Source organism: Camellia sinensis, chromosome 13 (assembly GCF_055761805.1).
Source record: "Camellia sinensis isolate YWXY chromosome 13, ASM5576180v1, whole genome shotgun sequence".
Classification (NCBI taxonomy): domain Eukaryota; kingdom Viridiplantae; phylum Streptophyta; class Magnoliopsida; order Ericales; family Theaceae; genus Camellia; species Camellia sinensis.
In genome coordinates this window covers 57,519,868-57,542,332 of record NC_138973.1, presented here as the reverse complement: position 1 = coordinate 57,542,332, position 22,465 = coordinate 57,519,868, and the positions used below count along the sequence as shown (strand labels likewise).

Genomic DNA, 22,465 nt, shown 5'->3' with positions numbered 1-22,465 from the left:
TCCAGCTAAAAGTGCAGAAGGATACTTTTGAAATACTGAATGAGCAAAGAAATATCGATGTCAAAACAATTTGTGAATCTGGATCTGAAAAACTCAAGGCAGTCAGTATGAACTAGAGCCAAATTCGAACCAGAACTCAAGCTGAAGTTGAGGTTCAAAAATCGATGTTGTCAATGTGTAGCTCGAAGTCACAATACTTGCAAGGTCTGTGTAAATGAATCTCTACACTCTGAAGTTGATGTACCTCATTCAGCTTCGAACAATCAAGGGAACTCAAAGGGCAACGCTCAATGGATTCGAGCAAGATCCAGATCGATAACTGTGATTGAGAACTAATGCAATGAACTCAGTCTGATAGCCAGTTACTAGTATCGTGAAAGGTTAATCAACTTGAGACAAATCAACTCCAACTGTGAGCCACAACTCTAAGCTAGGGTTTTGGATTGTTTCGGATTGAGTTAGGAGTTTAACTTGGGTGATCTGTTCATAACTCAATTGGGATTTTGAATATAGCAATTTGGAACTCAAATTCTGTTTGAATGCGGTGTGAAGCCTATGGAGGCTGAATCGAATTAGAGTGCAAAGTTTTCAAACAAAAAAAACCCAGTTGTGATTGACTTGTGAACAACTAGTGCACTCCATAGGACACTCTAACAACTCGAATCAGAGGTTATAGGACATGAAATCATTGTAGATCTAAGGTTACAAAGAACAGATTCAAATTCAGCTTTGAAGCAAAGCCGTGAAGCTCAAAGCTGTTGTAAAGCTTAAAATTCCAGTTTGTGTTGGGATTTCAAGGTGCTAGGGTTTCAGTAATCAGGATATCTCATGCAAAAGGGCTTTGTAAAGTGGAACTCAAGTGCAATTCAACTGCAATTAGGACTGAACTTCAACTACAGTTGAAGAATCAACTCCAATTTGGAAGAACTAGGACTCGATCCAAAGCTCTGATACCAAAATGATTAACCAAATTCAGGAATTGGATTTCATTAGAGAGAGAAAATGTCCAATTAGGGACATTGAGCACTTAACTTGAAAATATTCAATATCAAAATGTCATCTCTTCGTTATTTGTATGTCAATTATTTTTACGTTAGAAATAATTTCTGTTTGATAGTTTTATGTATTATCTCGGCTGTGGTTCACAAATGTACAGTAAATAAGAAAGAGGAGTCCTCTCACTACGGAAACAATTGGGTGTTAGTTTTTTGGCCATGAAGTAGAACAGAGAGCTCGAGTCAGGTCTCAATCCAAACCAAGATCTAATCTTGAGCTGTGGTGTTCACGTGTAAGCTCTATGATCTTTTTGGCTTAATTGGTCAAACAATTTGCACTGGCACAGGATACTACCATAGATTGAACCCTCAACGGGTAGGTTGCTGGTAGAGCAACATACATTAAAATTGTTCCCAGTGTCATTGGAATTAGTTCTTATTGTTCATTGCTTTCCATGTTAACCAAACAAAGAACAATAATTTCCTTTGCATTTGCTCTTTTATTTGCCCTTTCCAAATCCATGAATTAAACAGAGCATCATCCATTTGATTTATTCCAGTAACACTTTCTAAAAGGTTAAACTTCTATGGATACCTGCAAATTTTAACATGCTCATATTTTCAAGTGTTTTTAATTTTGTTCTTGTTGCATTTAGTCTTTCCGTTACTATCTCTTTCTCTATATGGAGCATTTCAAATTTCATTTGTAGTACCTGTTTTACTTTTCGCAGTGTTATAATTTAATCATCTAGTTCAACAAGCAAAATGTTTCCTTTTTTTTTGGGTAAGTGCAAGCGAACTGTTTCCATTTACTCTTTGCCCCCATATTTTTGCTTGCCGCCATGGAAGAATCCCTTATTTCCATGACTTCATTGTCTATTGCAACACCTAAAGATTCATCCTGGTCTAAGCATTCTTAATTTCATGTTCATTTGCTGATGTATTACTCTCTCACACGTGGTTCTCTGTTGCTTCCATCTCTTCTACCACTGTAATTGTCAACCACTTACATCAGGATTCCCTTCAAAAACATCACTTGAATGTCCAACATTGTGTCCTCAAGTTCATAGCAAACCAACGACTCCTCTTCCTCTAATAAATGCAAAACCTAACAAAAACCATATATTTCAAGACCAAACAATTATTAATACAAGAATTTAGTTCCTCCACGTGATCTATCTCCACTACATTCCAAAATCTTTTAGACACCAAAGCAGTTATCTTCTTTCAAAGTCCCTAACAATTAACTCCAATCCTTACAACTTCATTTTTAAATTGAGTAATGATATACAAATAAAAAAATACATACATAACGATATAGTTGAATTCTCAAATTATCATTTAAACACCCCCCCCCCCCCCCCCCCCCCCCAAGATGATTCTAAATTTCAACAAAATTTACTACCACATCATTCTAATTAAGTGAATTTGTATGAAAATTTTAGTAGCAAAGAATTTTCCTTCTAAATTTGGTCCATCAAAAAATTTGGGAAAATTGTTTCGTTCATAGATTGAAATTACAACTAACACAAAAAAAATGACCATATATACATGCTGGAATCTGGAGCTTTCCATGTGCCGACTATTTTTCTCAATTGGATGGGAAACTTGTTCGTTCATAGATTGAAATTACAGCTAACATCAAATTCTGTTTGACCAAACTAAAGCAACCCAAGCCAGCCTCTACGAAAATCAACTCAAAAATGGAACAGGTGCAGCGCAGTTCTCGAGAGTCAGAGAAGGTAATAAATAGCAACACTCATTTAGATAAGAGAAAAACTAGGGATCATGAAAAAACTTTCATGAATATGATCATGAAAGATTTATGACTCTTGGATTACCTTGATTAGTGTGTGGTGCTTTATTTCAAGTGTAATCCAAAGATCATAAATCTTTCATGATCATTTTCATGAAAGTTTTTTCATGGTACCTAACATTGCTCTTTAGATAAACAGTTTTAAAGTTTTACCATTACATAATAAAATCTAAAGATGTTTAAGCATAAGATAATTTAAATATAAATAACTGACGTAGTTGAAGACACCAAACAAGTTATGCCTTAAAATTATAGCATTATATATATAGGGGGATTTTCTGTGTGTTTCTGTGTGTCAGGGCTGATGCTAATTGTGATTGTGTGCTCTTCCAAATCAGTGCTTCACTAAACATTCACTCATTATCCCCAGAATTGAGCGGTAGAGATGCAACTACCGAGCACGCCTCTCCTCTAGTTCTTTCAATCTTTTCTTTGTTGCCTTTAATCTTGTAGTTAGCCACTCTACTCATCTAGTTCAGTGAGAGAAGATTGTTCAGCAGTTCTTACCCCTTCCGTTTCATCGTCTGTAGAAACATCTGAAAAAACCTCTCTATATGGTCCGCGAAAACGCTTTTCATCCTCCATCTTGTCACGCTCTTTCCCCAGATCTCTTCTATCATCAAATCCTTGCAAGCCCCTATACCAGTACCATCTTCACACACACTTGCTGGCATCTCCAATTTTGTCTCACTAAGTTTGCAAGGCAAGAATTGCTCCTCTAGTATAGGAAATATCTATGGAGCAACCAAAAAACAAAAATAAGTATAAGACATTAGCAAACAAAAAAGAAAAAGAAAAAGAAAGGACAATGAGAAAGAATTGGAACAAAATTTTATCTATCTTGCTGGGGAATATTTTGGACTTCCTATCTGATTGTTTTGGCAAAGTATAAGCTTAAATGTTACCACTACTATTATCTCTAGGATTATTTTTCCCCTGTTGCTCTTTATTACATGGTTGATTGTGGTTTTAGTTTGATGAAAACCCCAAAACATAATTTTTTTTTTAAACGTGTTTCCTTCCTCAAATGAGAAGACAACATTGGCTGCTACGGGAGGACCATTGTACCATTTAAAAAAAAATTTTAAGTTATTTTCACAACAAAACTAGCATGGGATTTTTTTTTTTTTTTTTTTGGGGGGGGGGGGGGGGGGGGGGGGGTGTACGATGAAGAATGGATTATATAACCGAACCCGTTAGAACTATAACTTATCATTAAGCCTTCCTCTTACTCACAATCTCAATAGACTATAACTTATGTTTTAAAACATTTGGAAGTCTCTTGGTCTTCTTCCCAGCAGTAAGGAATAATGAAGGTCAACTTGATGATAAAGAGCTTTGGTTCAATCATGTTAAAAAGAGCTTCTGAACCCAGAGAGAACTAAACAATACAAAATTGAAGAATTTGAATCCCAACAAGATCTAAACTGTGGGCAATATGATTTAGGCACTAGTATTGCAATAATTACAAATTTTGAAGTCAACCTAGACTCTGAAACCCACCAAGTAGTTCTACTTAGCTCTCTCTCTCTCGAAAAAGAAAATCTATTCAGGTAAAAATACTGAAAGTGCATACATACCTCAGAGAGCTGGCACTGAACATGAGCAACGTAGTGGCATTCTTCACAATAGTAGGTAGGATCATATAACTCCCTTCTTTTCTCACAAGAATCGCAGTAGAACTCCGATATTCTTTCATCTGGATGGTCTTTGATGGGAGATTGGTGAGTGTGAGGGGATGTATATGATGTTTATCTTTGACAGTTGGCGGCAATGTAGTTACACAACTGACATGGAGATGAATTCGCACTCCACACAGCGGAAAAATAGGTGCAGATTCGCCGCTTGCAAGCGTTGCAATAGAGCACATAGGGTATGGCAGCGAAGAAAGCAAGAGGGTGCTGGTGGTGAAGTTGAGAGCTGATGAGGAAGGGTTTGGAAATTGGGCATCTAATGTCAAAGAAGATTGCGCACTTGGTACATACATAGGCAAAGCCTGAAGCATATACTTGACACGCATGGCACTTAAATTTACCGCTGAATCCATTTGTATTGCCAATATTCTCGTACAACTGACCAAGTGAATATTGGAGCAGGGTGAGTGTGTGTTGGTGGTGGCAAAATGAGCGTTTTACCTGCAAAGGCAAATCAGCACAAGATTTGTGCAGCAAAAACTTGCATTCAAGACTGATGTAGACAATAGAATCATCATCCTCAAAGTGAAGCTGGCAAGCATCGCAAGATATGCGATAATCCTTTTTCTTCTCACAAAGAATCAAAGGGTGGGGGTGGCTTAACTTTTGAATCTGGAACTCATCGTCCCTGCTGCTGCCTTGAGAATTTTGGGTAGACGACAGCAATGGTATCAACGAAGCGCACAATGGGTCCAGGCTGAAATTACAGTCAGAACAGTTGAAGGAAAAGCCCTCCCTCAGCCACTTCTCACAAGCGCTGCACCGACTCGAATCCACACATTGGTCATTTCTAACACGACACTCATCACATTTGAAGAGAATGCCCTTCTTGAGCACCTTCCCACAAGCTCTGCACTGCCTCGAAAACGTATTGTGACGTTGGTCAAGCAGGGTGAGTGGGTGTTGTCGGTGGAAAGGATGTTGGATCTGTGAAGGCCACTCGGCACATGATTCGTCGAGCAAACACTTGCAGTCAAGGCAAACATAGATTCGACTTCCATTGATGGGTAGCTTGCAGAAAGAACAGGTAAAATTAAATAAAATCGTATCCTTGTTGTTGTCGCAGACAATCAAGGGATGTGGGTGACGTAGTATATGATGTTGAATTTGGGATTGATTCTTGTGCTGGACTGGGGTTTTGGCAGGCATTAGTGAAGCACAACAAATGTCGAGGTTAAAGTCACACTCGAAACAGTGGTAGTTACTATGGGTCTGACCACTCCTCCAACAGGCATCGCAGTCGAAGTTCTCAAATTCATTTCGGGGCCTGATGAGGAGGGTGAGAGGGTGTGGGTGAAAGGGATGTAGCATCACTTGTGGGAATTGAGCGCATGATTTGTGCATGTACGCCTTTCTCAAGCAAAATTCATTGCAACACGAATACATTGGTGAAGCGATGTCTTTGTGGCATAACAAGCAGAAGCACCGCCAATCATCGATGATACCTTTCTCCATTCTCAACGGATGTTCATGGATGAAATGTTTAATCTGGTTCTCCATCTCTCTCTCTCTCTCTCTGATGAATGCTTTACAGGGAGCTTTCTGGTAGTTGCAGTGGAAGAAACTCAAATTTTTTTTTTCCTTTCTTTCTTTTATGTGTCTGGGAAGAGGATTGGGTTAAAATAACGCCGACCACCAATTTCCCTCCCCAACCCCCTTCTTCGTCCAAAGGCAACCTTCCCCAGTCGCCCTCTCTCCCCTCGGAGTGTAGACCATTCAAGTTCGTCGGTGATATAGCTTCGCACGAAGAACGACTTTTGGATTCGAAAAACGAAAGAGCACCGGAGATGATTCTCAGTCCATCGCCATCGCCATTCATCACCTCTCGCCATCGCCGTTACGACCCAGCCATCCAGATCTGGAATGGTGGAGTAACTGAGGGAAAAAAAGAAAACAGAAAATGAATTTACGTTGATGTTGATATATTACAAACGAACAGTTTTTGTAATTTATGTTTATGTATTATATTTTTTTATATTTTCTGTTTCATCTTTTTGTTGTAAAAAATTGTCCAACACAAGACAAGAACATGTCGCTGATGATGAGAAATAGTAAAAAGTCATATTTTTAAACAAAATATTTAAGGTTAAGTTTGACTAATCTAAAAAAGTGTACTTATTTTATCTTTTTATTTTTTTTGAGTCACATCAATTAACATTTTCTTTTTATTTTTTCTACACATAATATAAAAAAAAGTCAAAAAGTATACTTATTTAGTCTTCTCAAACTTGGCCTAAAAACGTGGTCGTCAAAAACGCAACAAAATCTTTTTAAAAAGTGTCAAAAATGCAGTTTTAAAATTACAAATTAGGGATCATAAAAAAATTAAAAAATAAATGTCTTAGGTTGGGTAAGGGTATTTTAGTCATTTTAATTTGATTTGACACTATAAATAAATATTAAACTAAAAAGTAAAAAGTCAGTTTTTTACCAACTTCTCAAATCACTTTCAAAAAAATCAAAAGTCAACTTTTTACCAACTTTCCAAAACAACCCTAAGTTACCAATTTGATGATGAGAATAAAGCTATACCAGTTTGCCCTATTTTGAAAAGATGGTAAAAAGCGATTTTTTGATTTTTAATCAAATTTTTTTACTTTTTTAGACATAATTCAGAAAATTGATAAAAAGTTATTTTTGGCTTTTTTTTATTAATATCTATTTATGATATCAAATTACAATAAAATGACCAAACTATTCCCATTAATTTAAAATATTTACAACTTCACTCATGTAGTACATTTTGACTCATGAAATGTAGAATTGTAATTTCACCAGTAATTAAAAACTAATTTTCCAAATGAAAAAAAATAGAGTTAATTACACTAATAGTCCCTATATTTTGAGACTTGTATCACTTTGGTGCCTGATTTTTCAATTGTGACACATTTGATCATGAATTTTGAATCTTGATCCAAATAAGGACAATTGAAAATATCATTAGATTTTTCAAGGGTGAAATTGTCAATTTGATAAAATATAAACTAATTTGACAAAAATAAATGTTAAAAAAATATTTTAAATTTTTTAAAAATTAATTTTATCCACCAATGATAAAATTATATAAAATTAATAAAAATTACATGATTAATTTTTTTAAATTAATTTTACATGATCATCATCCAAACAAATAATAAAAATTAATTTGGTAAAAAAAAATAAATGTCTAAAAGATTTATCAATTTTACATAATTTTATTTTTAGTAGGTAGAAATAATTTTTAAAAATTCAAAAATATTTGTTTGACATTTATTTTTATCAAATTAGTTTATATTTTATCAAATTGACAATTTTATCCTTAAAAATCTAATGATATATTCAATTGTCCTTATTTGAAATAAGATTCAAAATTCAGAGTCAAATATGTCACAATTAAAAAATCAAAAACCAAAATAATATAAGCCCCAAACTATAGAAGCTATTTATATAATTTGTATAAAAAAAAATAAAAAAATCAACTTTAAACTTTTGTTACAAACTAAAAAAAATGACTAAATTTTTTTTTTTTTTTTTTTTGGGTACATCAGAAATAAAAGAAAAACAAAGGAACTACGTCCTAACGACCTCCTGAGAGAGGTGAACAATATCCGCAATAAGCATGTTATGGATTTCCGCTGGAGGATCATTAACAATTAGTAACTCAGCTAGTTGATTTTCTCCTAGTTTTGCCAATGCGTCTGCGCAAATGTTGGCTTCCCTTTTGATATGTTGGATGGTACAGTTACAGTCTCTCATGATAATACACGCATCCTCCACAACGCCCCTAAAGGGACATCGCTCTCTCAACTCTTCACTTAACAGTTGCACCACTTGCTCCGCATCCGTTTCAATGACCACTTGATTCATACCACGTTGGAGAATGATTGTGAGTCCTTTGTAGACAGCCCAAAGCTCCGCTTCAAGGCTGGTGCATATCTCTAGTTTCCTATAGTAGCCACTAATCCATGAACCTGTCTCATCCCGAAAAAGTCCTCCAAAACCTCCACCTCCTCCATTTCGGCGAGTGCTACCATCCGTGTTTAGTTTAATTGTTCCTGCACTTGGACAAGACCAAACAGTTAGACTTTTATATTTTAGCGGTGTTGTAATATCTAAACTGAATGCTTGAAAAATTTCCTTAGCATAGCAAAATATATTTTCCACACTTTGATGCAGATTAGTGTGTTTATTTTCAAAAACCATTTTGTTCCTATTCTTCCAAATAGTCCACAAGGTAACAAGAAACAGGTGAGGGGATTTGTTCTTTCCTTTTACATTCCGAATGATCCATCCGGGCCATGACAAATTAAGCATGTTGGAGTACCATTCCGAACTGAATATTTGACTCCAAACCTGCACAGCGTTGGGACAAAACCGAAATAAATGATCAATGTCCTCCAAGTTTTCACAACAAGGGCATTTCGGGTCATTAGTAAGGCCCCTCAATTGTCTCATATGATTTGTGAGAAGTTTCTCATGGAGAACAACCCACACAAAGCTCTTAAGCTTCTGAGGGACCTTAAGCTTCCATATCCACCCCCAATCCCTCTCTTGACTATGGTGATCAACTATTATTTCATAGGCACTTGCTATAGAGAAATCTCCATCAGGGGCTTTAAGGGGCTTTAACCCATCTAGGATTATCCTCTACATCCCTATTACGAGGGGGTTGAATTTTCAAAATTTCCACAACCACATGCCTTGGCATAAGGTTATTTATATGCATCAAGTCCCAATCTCCATTACCATCAAGAAGGTAATCCACAGTGGTATTCCCAGGATTTGGAAGTGGATAAGTAAGAGTGTTCAAATCCTGTTCAAGGACTCCTTCCCCACACCACCAATCTTTCCAAATTCTAACTTTGGACCCTCTTCCAAGGTTCCATCTCACCCCTTTAACAAGAAGCTCTCTTGAGTTAAGGATGCCTTTCCAAACATGAGAAATATTTTTGCCTTTTTTCTTGTGCAAGACAGGTTGCTGCCCGAGATATTTAGTTTTAAGCACATCCACCCATAAGCACTTTTCCTCCTTAAGCACTTTCCAACCCAGCTTGGACAAAAGAGCTAGGTTCTGATCTCTCGCCCTTCGAAGCCCAAGACCCTCATCTTTTTTCATCCTACAAACTAGGTCCCAGTTTACAAGATGAACTTTCTTTTTCTCTAGGGTGTCTCCCTAAAGAAAATTCCGATTTATTTTGTCAATTTCATCACAAACTTTCCGAGGAATCTCCATAGTTTGCATGGAATATGCTGGAATAGCACTAGTCACAGATTGGATTAAGGTGGCCCTCCCTGCCAAGGACAGAAGGCCAGATTTCCACCCCGCTAACTTGGTCTTGAGTTTTTCCAGAATATAGTTAAAATTATCTTTACTCACTCTAGTATGGAGAAGAGGGATCCCAAGGTATCTCCCTAAGTTTTCGGTTAGGGGGATACCACACATGTTACTCAGACTTCTAGCTCTTCTCCTTTCAATGTTAGGAGAAACAAACATATGAGATTTATTTAAGTTAATCTTTAAACCAGATATTGCACTAAACTCATCCAAAATTTTCAAAATGGTAGAACAATTTTTATCATTGGCTTTAGCAAACAAAATCAAATCATCCGCAAAAAATAAATAAGATAAGTTAGGACCATTCTTAGACAAGGACAGGCCACTCCACTCTTTCTCATGCACCTTTTGATTAATCATACCTGAGAGCCTCTCCATGCAAAGCACAAAAAGGTAGGGGGATAAAGGGTCCCCTTGTCTTAAACCCTTGGCAGGGTGGAACTCATCAAGAGGTTCACCATTCCATAAAATAGCAGTATTCACACTAGTAACGCAACTCATGATCAAATCCACCATCTTCTTCTCAAAATGGAATTCTATTAAAGTTTGTTTAAGAAAATTCTAGGAAATGTTATCATAAGCCTTTTCAAGATCAACTTTGAAAATCATGTAACCCACCTTCCCTTTTTTCTTCCTTACAGTGTGAAGAGCTTCCTGAGTAATGATGATGTTATCATGGGTGGATCTACTCGGGATGAAACTACTTTGATTCGGGCTGATGATAGTCTCAAGGAGAGGCTTGATGTGGTTGACAAGGATTTTGGAAATAATTTTATAGCTAACATTGCACAAGCTGATTGGCCAAAACTGTTTCACAGTCTCAGGATTATTAGCTTTAGGAATGAGAGCTATAAAAGTTCTACTAATCTCTAGGGGGATGGACCAAGAAGAAAAACAATTTTGAATAAAGTCTATCACACTCTTGCGCACAATATCCCAAAAAGTGTGATAGAAAATGGCTTGGTACCCATCGGGACCCGGGGCCTTAAAAGCTTTTATGCTTTTAACCGCCCTCCAAATCTCAACATTAGAAACAAACCTACTTATCTCAATTTGATCATCAGAACTTAAATGATTAGTCAAATTATTTCAATGGTCCAGGCAGATAGTGTGACTATAACTAAAGAGCTTGTGGAAATAAGCAGACACAAGGTTTTTTAAATCATCAGGATCATCCACCCAAATACCCTCATCATTTCTCAAAACTAAAATTTTTGTCTTCCTCCTCTTCATAATGGTGGACAAATGGAAAAACTTTGTATTACGCTCACCCTGAGTTATCCAATTAATGCGAGATTTTTGAAACCACAACTCCTCCTGATACAGGACTTTATTAAACTCCTCAATGAGCTCAATTTCCAATTTATGAAGATTATGATAATAATGATTGGCTTGAGAAATTTGGATTCCATTAATTCTACCTAGCAGCCATCGTTTTCGTCTAAAAATATTACCAAAAACATTTTTGTTCCAAATCGTGGCTGCAATTGACATGCGATCCAAATTTCTCAACAAATTCGGCTGGTGATGAATAGGCCAATTATTTTCAACCAGCGTGCGGAATCCCTCATGGGTGATCCAAGCCGCTTGGAATTTAAACGAAATATGTTGAGGGTTAGAAAGTCGCGTACCTTGAGTGTGCATTATAAGAGGAGAATGATCCGAATATGTGTGAGGCAAATTTCGAACATACCCCTCCGGAAATAGAGTTCTCCACTCAGTGTTGCAGAAGGCCCTATCCAATCTCACCATAGTATTAACCCACCATTTCCTGTTGTTGGTCTAGGTAAGCCTCGGACCCACACAACCAAGGTCCATAAGTTGACAATTGTTTACTCTATCATTGAATTTTTGGCTCCTTCTTAGGCTTTGGTTTGAGTTCTGGCTTTGATTCACAGAGTAGCTCCTTTTCTCTGTTGAACTTGAATAATCATTAAAGTCCCCTGCCACCATCCATGGTTCATGTATGTTATGCGCCATTGATTCCAAATCCGACCAGAGTTCATCTCTCAACCTAGGATTTGGACTTGTATAAATGGCAGAAAGGACCCAATCTGGGTAGTCTTGACGAGCAAAAGTAGCAGTAATCATCTGAGAACCAGCTTCATTTACTCAAACATTAATTTGATTAGGATTCCATAGTAACCAAATGCCACCACTTCTACCCGTGGGATCAACATGAGAGGATGCCGTATAGCCCAAATTATTGAAGAACATACCCATTTTATGTAAACCCACCTTGGTCTCCAAGAGGATAAGCATATCGGGTTTATGCATTTGGACCAACTCATGTAGATTCCGCCGGAATTGGTCATTACCAGCACCCCTACAATTCCATATCAGCAACTCCATGGACAACAGTGGAAGTGTGGGCCAGTTCGCTACCTCAGGTAGACCCAAAATGCTTCTCGCATTTGTCTGATCTTCCTCCAATGTTTTCGCTGGTTTCACAAGCACCATATGTCTCACATTGTGCGTGTCGATCTCCCACCACGGTTGGATCATCAGTTTCATTTCTTCGAGCCACCAATCTATTCCGACGTGGTGATATGCTTCTTTCCCGAGCTCTAAAAACAACAGCGTCCTGAACTGGTCCACACGGTGCTCTATCAACCGAATGGTCTCGGTAGCTTTTTCCATCAGGCCTATCTTCCAGAGACGTGCTTGAATCCAGTGATTTCCCTCCTCTTGCTCTCGATCTATTTGCTGAAGGTTTCTCAACTGGCAGCCTTGGAGAGGTGTGGGGGCTAGTTTGTGGCTTGGAACCCGAGATAGACTTAGGGCTTCCTTGGTTATTGTTTACACCCATTCTAGCTTGTGGGCCTAATTTGGGAGTACTGGACTAGACATTCTGTTGGAGCTCTTCTCTTCCACGTGGCCCAGATGCCATACCCATCTCTATATCTTGCCTCATGTTCTCCCGGGTCTATGTGAGCTCCACGTCCATTACTGGTGAAGTCTGCACTAATGTGTCCAGTGGGCTCCTATTTTGGGCTCCATCTGCATCACCATTAGCCAAGTTAGTGCCCATGTCTAGATCCACGTGACTTCCCTGGGCTTTACTATTCTTTAGGCCTTTACTTTTTCCCCTTGCTCTTTGTCCAGTTGTAATATATCAAATCTGTTACTCTTTTGGAAGTGGGCCTTATGCTTCTGCTTCCCCTGATAGAATTTCCTTCTGCTCGGTGCTATAGTCCACGGCCCATAACCCAATTTATCATCCAAATTAAAACCTTCCTCATTCCCTTGCCTAGTGGGCTTTGATGTTCCTGGTCCTTTACCAACATCAAGTTGCGTAACGGTCACATTCTGCATCGTCTTCTCCGACTGTATTACCGGATATTCAGTACACTTTTCTTTCTGATGGCCAACTCGACCACAAGAGAAACACAATGTATGCAAATGTTCATATTCCACCACATAGTGATAACGTCCAATAGTGATATGCGAGATAAGTGGCTTGCGCAAGTCTAACTCGACACAGACCCTTGCATACTTTCCTCTTGTTGCCATGGCAGTGTTAATATCAACCTTCAAGGGAGTACCGAGCACCTTCGAGATATGGTAGAGAACCTTATCATCATAATACTCAATGGGGAGATTAGGGAAACGAACCCAGATTGCCATTGTGTCCTCCTCTGCCTCATCAGATTTAAAATCAGGCTGCCATTTTCGCACAGTCACGTATCGATCCATCACTACCCACGGTCCTCCAGCGAAAACCTTCGTGTAATCCTCCACCATTTCAAATTTCACTATAAAGAAACCATTTCCAATATCCAATGTTTCAAAATCAGCTTGGAGATTCCATACCTTCCTCATTCTATTTACAAACCGGTTATAGCCAATATTCCTTTCCAAAAGTCGTACTATGAGACATTTCTTCCATGGTTCTCTCACTTTTTTAAGAAGCCCCGCAGGTAGGTTAACCACCGGGTGCGATGATGTCCCTTTCTCCTCTGAAGATTCCTCGATTTCCTTCTCATTTTCCATTTCTTCATCGGAAGAGAGATAGGCCGCTTCGCAGTCAAAACTGCGTTCTCTCTCAGTTTCATTGAATCTGGATCGCATCAGTACTTGTTTGAAAGATTTTGGGGTGCCCATGGCCGTTTCTGGTTCCCTGTTCTGGGTACAACCTTCCTCCACCATGTGATCATCATTCTTTTCCAAGAATTCCTTCTTAGATGAATCAGTAGCTTTCACTTTTTTCTTACTCCGATCAAGATGGTCTTGCTCCTCTGATGATGTTTCATGAATGCCAATTTCGCTTCCAACGGTCATCTTCTCTCTTCTTTTTGAATTTGAAGATCCAATCGACGACGAGTGTTTGGCTCTAAAAAAAACAAAAAAAAAGAAAAGAAGATTAAAATCAAACTTTTCAAAATAATTTTGAGAGGAAGAGAGAGAAAAAGAGGAAAGTTTGAGAGAGAAAAAAGATACCAGTTTGAAGAGAGATTAGACGGTTTCAGAGAAAGAGAGAGGCGCGTGTGTTTTCTGGCGGTGCTTCTCCGTGAGTTTTTGCATGCTCCAGGGAATGGACACGCGCTTCATGTGCGTTCGGGTGTCTTCTTTTGCAGTATTTGGGGAAGACAAAAAACTGGGCACATGTACGGGGGATACATTGATAGTTGGTTCAGCACATGGGTAAAATATTTGAGGGAAACTCGAATTATTTTTGGGGTGAAGTGAACCGAAAGCTAGCGGTGTTGGTGGGCCATTTCATGTGAAATCATTTGTTTATGCATTTTGATATAGGTATTATGAAGCAAAATTGGGTATGACACATTATTTAAAATACATAAAATATATGTGGGGTGCTTTTAGATTGAATTATTACCGTTAGGTGTTGTTTGGTTTGATATTTGAAATGGTGGTCTGGGTCTCACTGTAATAATTGTGGGGCTGCTTGGCAAGGTTCTGCATTGATCATATATAAAGTGGTGTTTTGAGAATTTGATAAAAAATTATTTTTTCGGCTTTTTAATTTGTTAAGTGATTTTTTTGACAAAAAATTGGATTTTTTTAATAAAAAAACTAATTTTTTTAACTAAATATATTAAAAAATTAATTTTTTATCAATCTTTCCAAAGTGTCCCAAAATATATATAACGCGTTTCTGGAGAAAACACGTTACGCAACGATAGTGGCTTGTGCATCGTTGGTGGTGCTTTGGGCCTACGGATTGTTTAGTGTGTATAAAATGAATTTGTAAAGCATATATATATAGTTTTTTTTGTTATTTTAGTTTTTTTTGGTTATTTTAGATTCATTTAAAAAGTTTGTTTGAGTTGACTTTTTTATTTATTTTATTTTATTTTTTTATTTCTTTAAAAAAAAATAAAATGATTATAATTTAGATGTGATATTATCTTTTTATAACTAATTTAACCCAAAAATCTAATGTCAATCAAAGCTTTAGGTGTATAGGGACATTTGGGAAGAGTTTTTTTTAGTTTTTTTTTTTTTTTTTTTTTACTAAAACAGCACTAAAAGACAAAATAAATTAAAATAACCAAGAAAAAATGTCACATCAAACTTATAATCACTTCACTTTTTCTCTCACAAATATCACATCCAACTACAAAAAAATCAAATTATCTTCCCAAACACAAAAATTTTAATCTCTTAAAATAGCCTCCTAAAATAGCAACTTCTCAAAAACCCACATAATGTTTGTTTTTGTGATTATAATTTGAATGGCAATAGTATTACTAACTGGTGTGCATTTTAATTTTAATTTTTTTTAGATTACAGAACACTAACTGGTGTACATTATTTGATATTTATTTTTTTTATTTTATATTTGATTTGTTTGGAATTGTAGAGTACATGATGATAAGCATTTTTCAATTTAATTTGTTGAGATTGCAAAGCACTTGCTGGGGTGTTTTATTTAGTGTTTAGAAATTTTTTAACTTTTTAAAATTATAAAATGTTAACAAATGTACAATAGCTTTGATTTATGTATTTTGTATAGTGTTTGATTTGCAATATTGGTGAACATTATTCTTATATGTTTGTTTCTTAATTTGCATTAAGGCTAGGAGAATTGTTATTTTATTTGAGTTCTATATACCGTGTGGTACAAATAAAATTGTTACAAGTTCTTTAAGAAGAATACTATTTTTTATATATATATTTTTCAATATCTTCATCAAAAAATACTACAGAATTCATAAATTTTAACATAATATGTGTAAATTACAACTGTGTTTTGATCACAATATTATTTACACCGTACTTTTAAGCATGGGCATACACTAGCACATAATATAATACAAAATGTATAATTTCATTTCTAAATCACAAATTTTCGTAACTCTATAAAAAAAATTACGTAACATTTATCAAAAAATACGTAACATATACCATACAAATACACAACATGATGCATATGGGATGTGTAACATAGAATTTCCCATTTATTTAACTTTTCATTATTATTCTAATCATATATAATTATAAGGGGTGCTTCATAACCTAATTAAGTACTTAAAATTGAAGTATTAAGTGGCTATCAATAATCAATAAGCTCATTTGATAATCACACTTGATATCACTTAAAATTTAAGCCCCTCTTACAATGTAAACTAAAATTTAATTTTTTTAAAAAAAATCATATGAACTTACTTGTAATTAAATTTATAAATACTAAATACTAAATATTGATATATATTATTAAACTCATTACTACCACTATTACTATCATGCCACCGCCACCACTAACACCACCACCACTACTACTACCACCACCATCGCTATCGCTACCGCTTTTATCACCACCCCCATTACCATAATGCTGCCACCGCCGCTGCTGTCGCCGCCACCACTACTACTACCACCACCTTTATCACCATTATTATTGTTGCCATATGCACTATCATCATTGTACTACCACTACCATCTCTATCGCTATCACTATCACCACCATCATAATATAAAAATTGAAATATACAATTTGAAAATAATAAATTTCAAATTTGATCTTATACATATCAAACAACTTGTTTTTAGTTCAACATTTAAATTTTTATCAAACAATTTTTCAATTTAAAAAATTCAACATTTACCTTTTAATATTTAATTTTCAATTTTTAACTTTATTAAATATCACCTAAGTAAAATAATGCATTTTTATTGACATACTTTATAATGGTGCCATGTAGCATACTTAAAAAAATGCCACGTGTCATTTATTTATTTATGTTCTGCATCTTTCATGTCCTTCTATTTTCTCTTGTCTTTATGTTAAAGGATCTTATTTATCTTTTAAAATAATGTTAAATAACTTTCTGATAATGTTAAAGTGTCTTATCTTATTTTTTTTAAATAATCTTAAAGTCGCTTTTGGATGATGTTGAAGTATCTTATTTTATCTTATCTTTTTAAAATAATGTTAAAGTAGCTTTCTGATGATGTTAAAATATCTTATCTGTTCTTTTTAAAATGCACTGTGGCCTTTGTATCTTTAAAATTGTTACAAACATACTTATTTTAAAAAATCCAAGTTATAATTGTCCCATGACTACGTGTACGAAGTTATAAAAAAAAATACATGACAAATTCTCAAAAAAAATATTAAATATTGATAAATATTTTTTTCATCTACCTCACATTCATCTCTATCAAAAGAGAAAATAAATACAAATACAATGATCATGAAATATTCTCAACCATTACTGTACAGGGAAGAGATATTCGTCGCTGTCCGTACTCCTTTCGTCTAAGCTTCGTGGCTATCCGATCAACCTGAGAACACAACGGCAGTGAGCTACCCGGCAGTGTGTTGCCGGAAAACCCCTCCGACAGTCAAGTTAGCACACACTCAGAGAGAAAGGGAGAGAAGCTGAATGAATGTAAGTTTCTCTCACCGAATGATGTTTCATCCCCAGCATAGGGGACGCAGTCATGCTTATATACTTTCTGCGCTCACCTCTGCATCCATTTGCTTATTGATACGTGGAGCTGCTCTCCCATCAATCAGTGCAAATCCAGCTAAACACCACCTAATCAAACCACCAGACAACATTAGCGAGAACGAGGTAGCCCGGTAGAATCACCTCGGCCTCATACGACCATGCTACGTAATGAGTCCAACGGCGCCACTCACCGAGCTTTAACATAACCGAGCTCAGCAGCATGCCGATACAACTGAGCTCCAGACAGGTTAAGCCGGTGTTCAGAAGGCCTTTCCCGCCGAGCTAAATGTGCGAACCATGAAACCCGGGTTGGCAGATGATCATCTCAGCCAAGTTAGCTCGGCCCAAACATGGGACCTGGGACTTGACCGAGCAAACCAACTCTGGATAAGGCCAAGTTAGCTCGGCCCAAACATGGGACTTGGGATTCGATCGAGCAAACTAACTCTGGACAAGCCCAAGTTAGCTCGGCCCAAACATGGGACCTAGGCCTCGACCGAGCACAACCATCTCTGGACTAGCCCAAGTTAGCTCGGCTTCCACCACAGCCCGAAGCCAGATCATGAATCTCCCTCTCAATTGCCCCTTAATTCCGTCTACACAAGCGTGACTGGGATTACATGCTCCGACCAGGGTCGATTCTCTGCCCGACTTTAATCTGCAAGACGTTAACCGCGCTAACCCTCATGCTCGGTTTCTTGATTTGCTCGGTCGACGCCTCAATTCGCCATCTTGTCACTTCAGTATTGACGCCGCCGTCAATAGAGACACACGTCCTTCGCTCATTGGCCTCGAACAGCCAACCCCGCCACCTCTTCATATTCGAATTTTGGTGGTTCTTTTTCTTCTATAAGCACGCCGCTTACCCCTACACATTTCTTTCTTACTGTTTCTCTTCCATTCCAAACGACCCAATGTTGTAGTGCCATCCTCTCTACCAAACACCATTATTGCCCTAAACTGTCTTCGTGCTCGAAGATTCGACTTTCGCCCTCAAACTGGTAAGTTCTTCGAATCTCTTTATTGTTTATCATTTGATACTCACATTTTAGGGCACGATAGCCATAGGTTTTAGGATGTAGCTCCCTAAAAACCACCTCTGCCCATTCTCTCTCAACTGTTCTTCAACTTCAGTGATGAACACGCGAGGATCTGGGACGAACCGGGCTCTAGGTCTTCTTTTGATCCCAAAAAACACCAAAATCGAGCAAGTTGCAAGTTTGCAAAACTCGTGTAGGAACCGAGGTAACAGAGTGCTGGACCGCTTGATCGGGCTAACATCTGGTCCGCTTGAGTGGCCGAGCTTCTGAGTTTACCTCTGTGACCGATATAGTCTAGCACTCCATCTGACCGAGCTAAAGTAGAGCTCGTTTTGCGCAACCGCGCTCCCACTCACATTTACACTTACTTTTACTGCAGAGTCCTAGTGGACCAGATACCAACACTGAGGCTCTCAACAGCTGAGCAGCCATCAAACGAAAGTTTTTCAAACCAACACAGCCGTGCTAAAACCAGCCGGCTTCACATGGGACGTTACCGCTTCCTTGTTGACACGCCGGTCGCACTAGCCGCATTCCGGGAAGAATATGGCGTCCCCGCAGACGTACATCTCGAGCTCGGTGCCGAGGATACCACTCCCTGGGGCAGATTGGACCAATGCCCTTTCATCGTGCTTTCCATAATCGAAGGCGGCCTTCGCTTCTCGGTTAATCCTCTAATGTGCAAATTCTTGAGGCGCAGCGGGCTAACACCAACACAAGTTTCAACCAATACCTACAAAATAATAAATGGGATAGCCGAGCTAAACAACTGGCTGGGCCTGAGTATAGGATTAGCCAAGATTCTATGCCAGTACACCCTCGGGCATACAGGCGATGGACTTAACTACTATTTAAAGATTAGGCCGGGCAAGGAGAAGATTATAACCGGCACCCCAGATAAAGATATGCACGACGATGACTTTTTCTGGGTGTCTAAAAATTATGAGACAGCCGACGTGCCCGACTGGTACATCAGCAAGAACTTCGGTTCGACATGTAAGCCGTGCTCACTGCTCGGTCAACCCATTTTCCTTCACTGTTCTGTACTAATGCCTTTTCTTCTTTCTCACTTTGCAGCTATCGAAGCCTTGCAAGCAAACTACTACAACCCTAACGAGGCTACCATCAAAACTGTACTGCGGTATCGTAACCGGGATTGCCACGAACTTCTCGGCTATGTACCGAGCTACAGATACACCGCTCCCCGCCGGAGTAGAGTTACAGACTTTCTCCGAGCACCGTCTCCACCACCCGATCCAATACTACCAAACGTGTCCCTAATCCGTCTGACCGAAGAAAAAGAGATGGTCAAGCGAAGCCGCATCAAGAACCTCATCACTGCCACAACCATCGAGCTGTCGAGCATCGCTCCCTGTGCGGCTACTGCCAGTCAAACATCTGGGACGGTGATTGCTCTGGCGTCAACTGCTGCAGCACAGACCAGCAAAGACAGCCGCAAAGCTGGGAAAAGGCCTCGGACCGTCGACCCCACAGCCGAGCTTGTTACGGAGCTGAGCACCGAGCAATCCGCGGTCGCATCTGAACCAACGCCACCTTGGAAGCCACAGTTGAAGCACCAGGGTAAGGAGATCCCGGCCAACGCTTTTGTCAAAGGCGACAAAGAACATCTCCTAGCCTTCGACTTGACAAAAGCCTTACTCCTGCCGAGCGACGTAACTGGCAGTGACCACATGCCCGACACTCGGCTCGTGAAGTCCTCGATCAAGTCTATGACCCGGGTAAGAATTCCGCATGTTTTATTCAAATTTGCTTAAGTGCTTGCACGGTTGGCTTTCTTTATTCAAACTCTCTTCTTGCAGGCCATCCAGAAACATCTTGTGATGGACCAGATTCACAGACTCCGGCAAAAGGCGACCGACGTTGCCAGCTAGGTTGAGCACCTTCAAACCGAGCTGGGACGGTCGAAGGCTTCTTTGGAGATTGCAAATACTGACAACTCCAAATTGCTCAGCCAACTCGGAGCCGTTGAGAAAGAAAAGGACGCTCTCCAAGCCGAGCTAGCAGCGGTAAAGCAATCAAGGAAAGATGAAGTGGATGAGGCGAACAATGAAGGTTTCAAGGAGACTGAAGATAGCTATACCAAGCAAGTCGAGGCCACCAAGGACATATTCTTTAAGTCCGGCTGGAAGGCTGCTTGCGATCAACTCGCTAAGGATTTGGAACCGATGTGTTTGTCTCTCCCTCCGCTGCCTTTCTATCGCCCTACATGGTGCCGTATGCAAACGATGTCGTCAGTGCATTGCAAGCTGAAGCCGAGGAAAAAGGCGGGGACGATGCCAAGGAGGAGCCCGAGGGAGAAAACCGCCCTAAGGAGGCTGGCCAGGTTGAGTCCGGCGCTCGAGAAACCACAACCACGGTCGTCCTGGAGGCAGTTGCAACCGAGAACGATTTCGCTAACCTTTCCCTCTTAGTTTAATTCTCTTTGTCTTTTTTTTTGAGAATGTAACTGGGCTGCCTGCCCCACCTTATGTACTACAGTTTATCATCAATGAAAAATTCTCATTTTGTTAACTGTTGCACTGCTTGTTGTACTATGTTTCATCATCTCGGCAGGAACCTTTGACCTAAGCAAAACATCAACTCCTTTAGCCGGGGTAAAGCACCTCGGTTAGAGCCTTTGAGTTGGGCAAATCACCAACTCCTTTAGCCGGGATAAAGCATCTCGGCTAGAGCCTTGAGTTGAGGAATACCTCAACCCCTTTAGCTGGAGTAAATCATCTCGGCTAGAGCCTTGAATTGAGCAATACCTCAACCCCTTCAAAGTTAAGCAAATTATCAACTTCTTTAGCCAGAGTAAATCATCTCGGCTGAAACCTTAGTTGAGCAAATCATCAACTCATTTAACCGTGTACTATATTACTTTAAAAACAACAAAGTTCCCAAACAGAAACAATTCCTTTGAGTTAGGCAAATCACCAACTGTTTTAGCCACGGTAAATCATCTCGGCTACGACACACTAGTTGGGCAATCACCAACTTTTCCAGCTGGGGCAAATCATCTCGGCTAGAGCCCTTGAGTTGGGCAAATCACCAACTCTGTTAGGCGGGGGAAATCATCTCGGTTAAAACACAAGAGTAGGCCCCGCAGAAACCATATTATTTCGAAAACAACAAACTACTTCAGCAAAGATAATTCACTTTTATTACATTGACAAAAAGAATATTACATTCAGAAGTGTAGGGAGAACAAATCCTTCCACAAAAAATTACATAAGAACGATAAATACTAAAAATAGTACAGTTTGAGGTTGGCCGCATTCTATGGCCGGGGTACGCCTTTGCCTTCCAAATCGTCTAAGTAGTATGCCCCATTGCCCGCCAGATCGGTTATCCTGTAAAGCCCTTTCCAATTTGCCCCTAGCTTGCCTTCGCCCAGCACCAGTGTGTTGCCCATCATCTTCTTTAAAACCCAATCCCCGACTTTGAACGGTCTAGGATGCCCCGTTTTGTTGTATTTTCTGGACAACTCTTGTTGGTATGCAGCCACGTGGATTAGAGCTTTGTCTCGGTGCTCGTCAGCTATGTCCAATTCCAGGGCGATGGCTTCAGAGTTCAGCTCGGGCTCAAAACTTTCGCTGTATAGGGTGGGCATGCCGATTTCCAATGGATGACTGCCTCTATGCCATATGCCAAGGCAAAAGGGGTTTCCCTGGTCGAACGTCTCGA

General features: G+C 38.8%; 2 protein-coding genes across 2 annotated transcripts; both read right to left on the bottom strand.

Annotated features, from left to right (window-relative positions):
* Positions 1–2,738: 2,738 nt before the first annotated feature.
* LOC114271682 (uncharacterized) lies at positions 2,739–6,154 on the bottom strand. The gene is made up of 2 exons (XM_028213282.2): positions 4,392–6,154; positions 2,739–3,545 (listed from the first exon to the last, which is right to left on the bottom strand). Exon 1 carries the CDS (start codon positions 6,003–6,005, stop codon positions 4,563–4,565), a length of 1,443 nt encoding a protein of 480 aa, XP_028069083.2. The 5' UTR covers positions 6,006–6,154; the 3' UTR covers positions 2,739–3,545; positions 4,392–4,562.
* Positions 6,155–7,903: 1,749 nt separating this feature from the next.
* LOC114271683 (uncharacterized) lies at positions 7,904–14,254 on the bottom strand. Its single transcript, XM_028213284.2, has 2 exons — positions 11,451–14,254; positions 7,904–8,539 (listed from the first exon to the last, which is right to left on the bottom strand). The coding sequence occupies exon 1, from the start codon at positions 14,098–14,100 to the stop codon at positions 12,889–12,891; it is 1,212 nt and encodes a 403-aa protein (XP_028069085.2). The 5' UTR covers positions 14,101–14,254; the 3' UTR covers positions 7,904–8,539; positions 11,451–12,888.
* Positions 14,255–22,465: the final 8,211 nt, after the last annotated feature.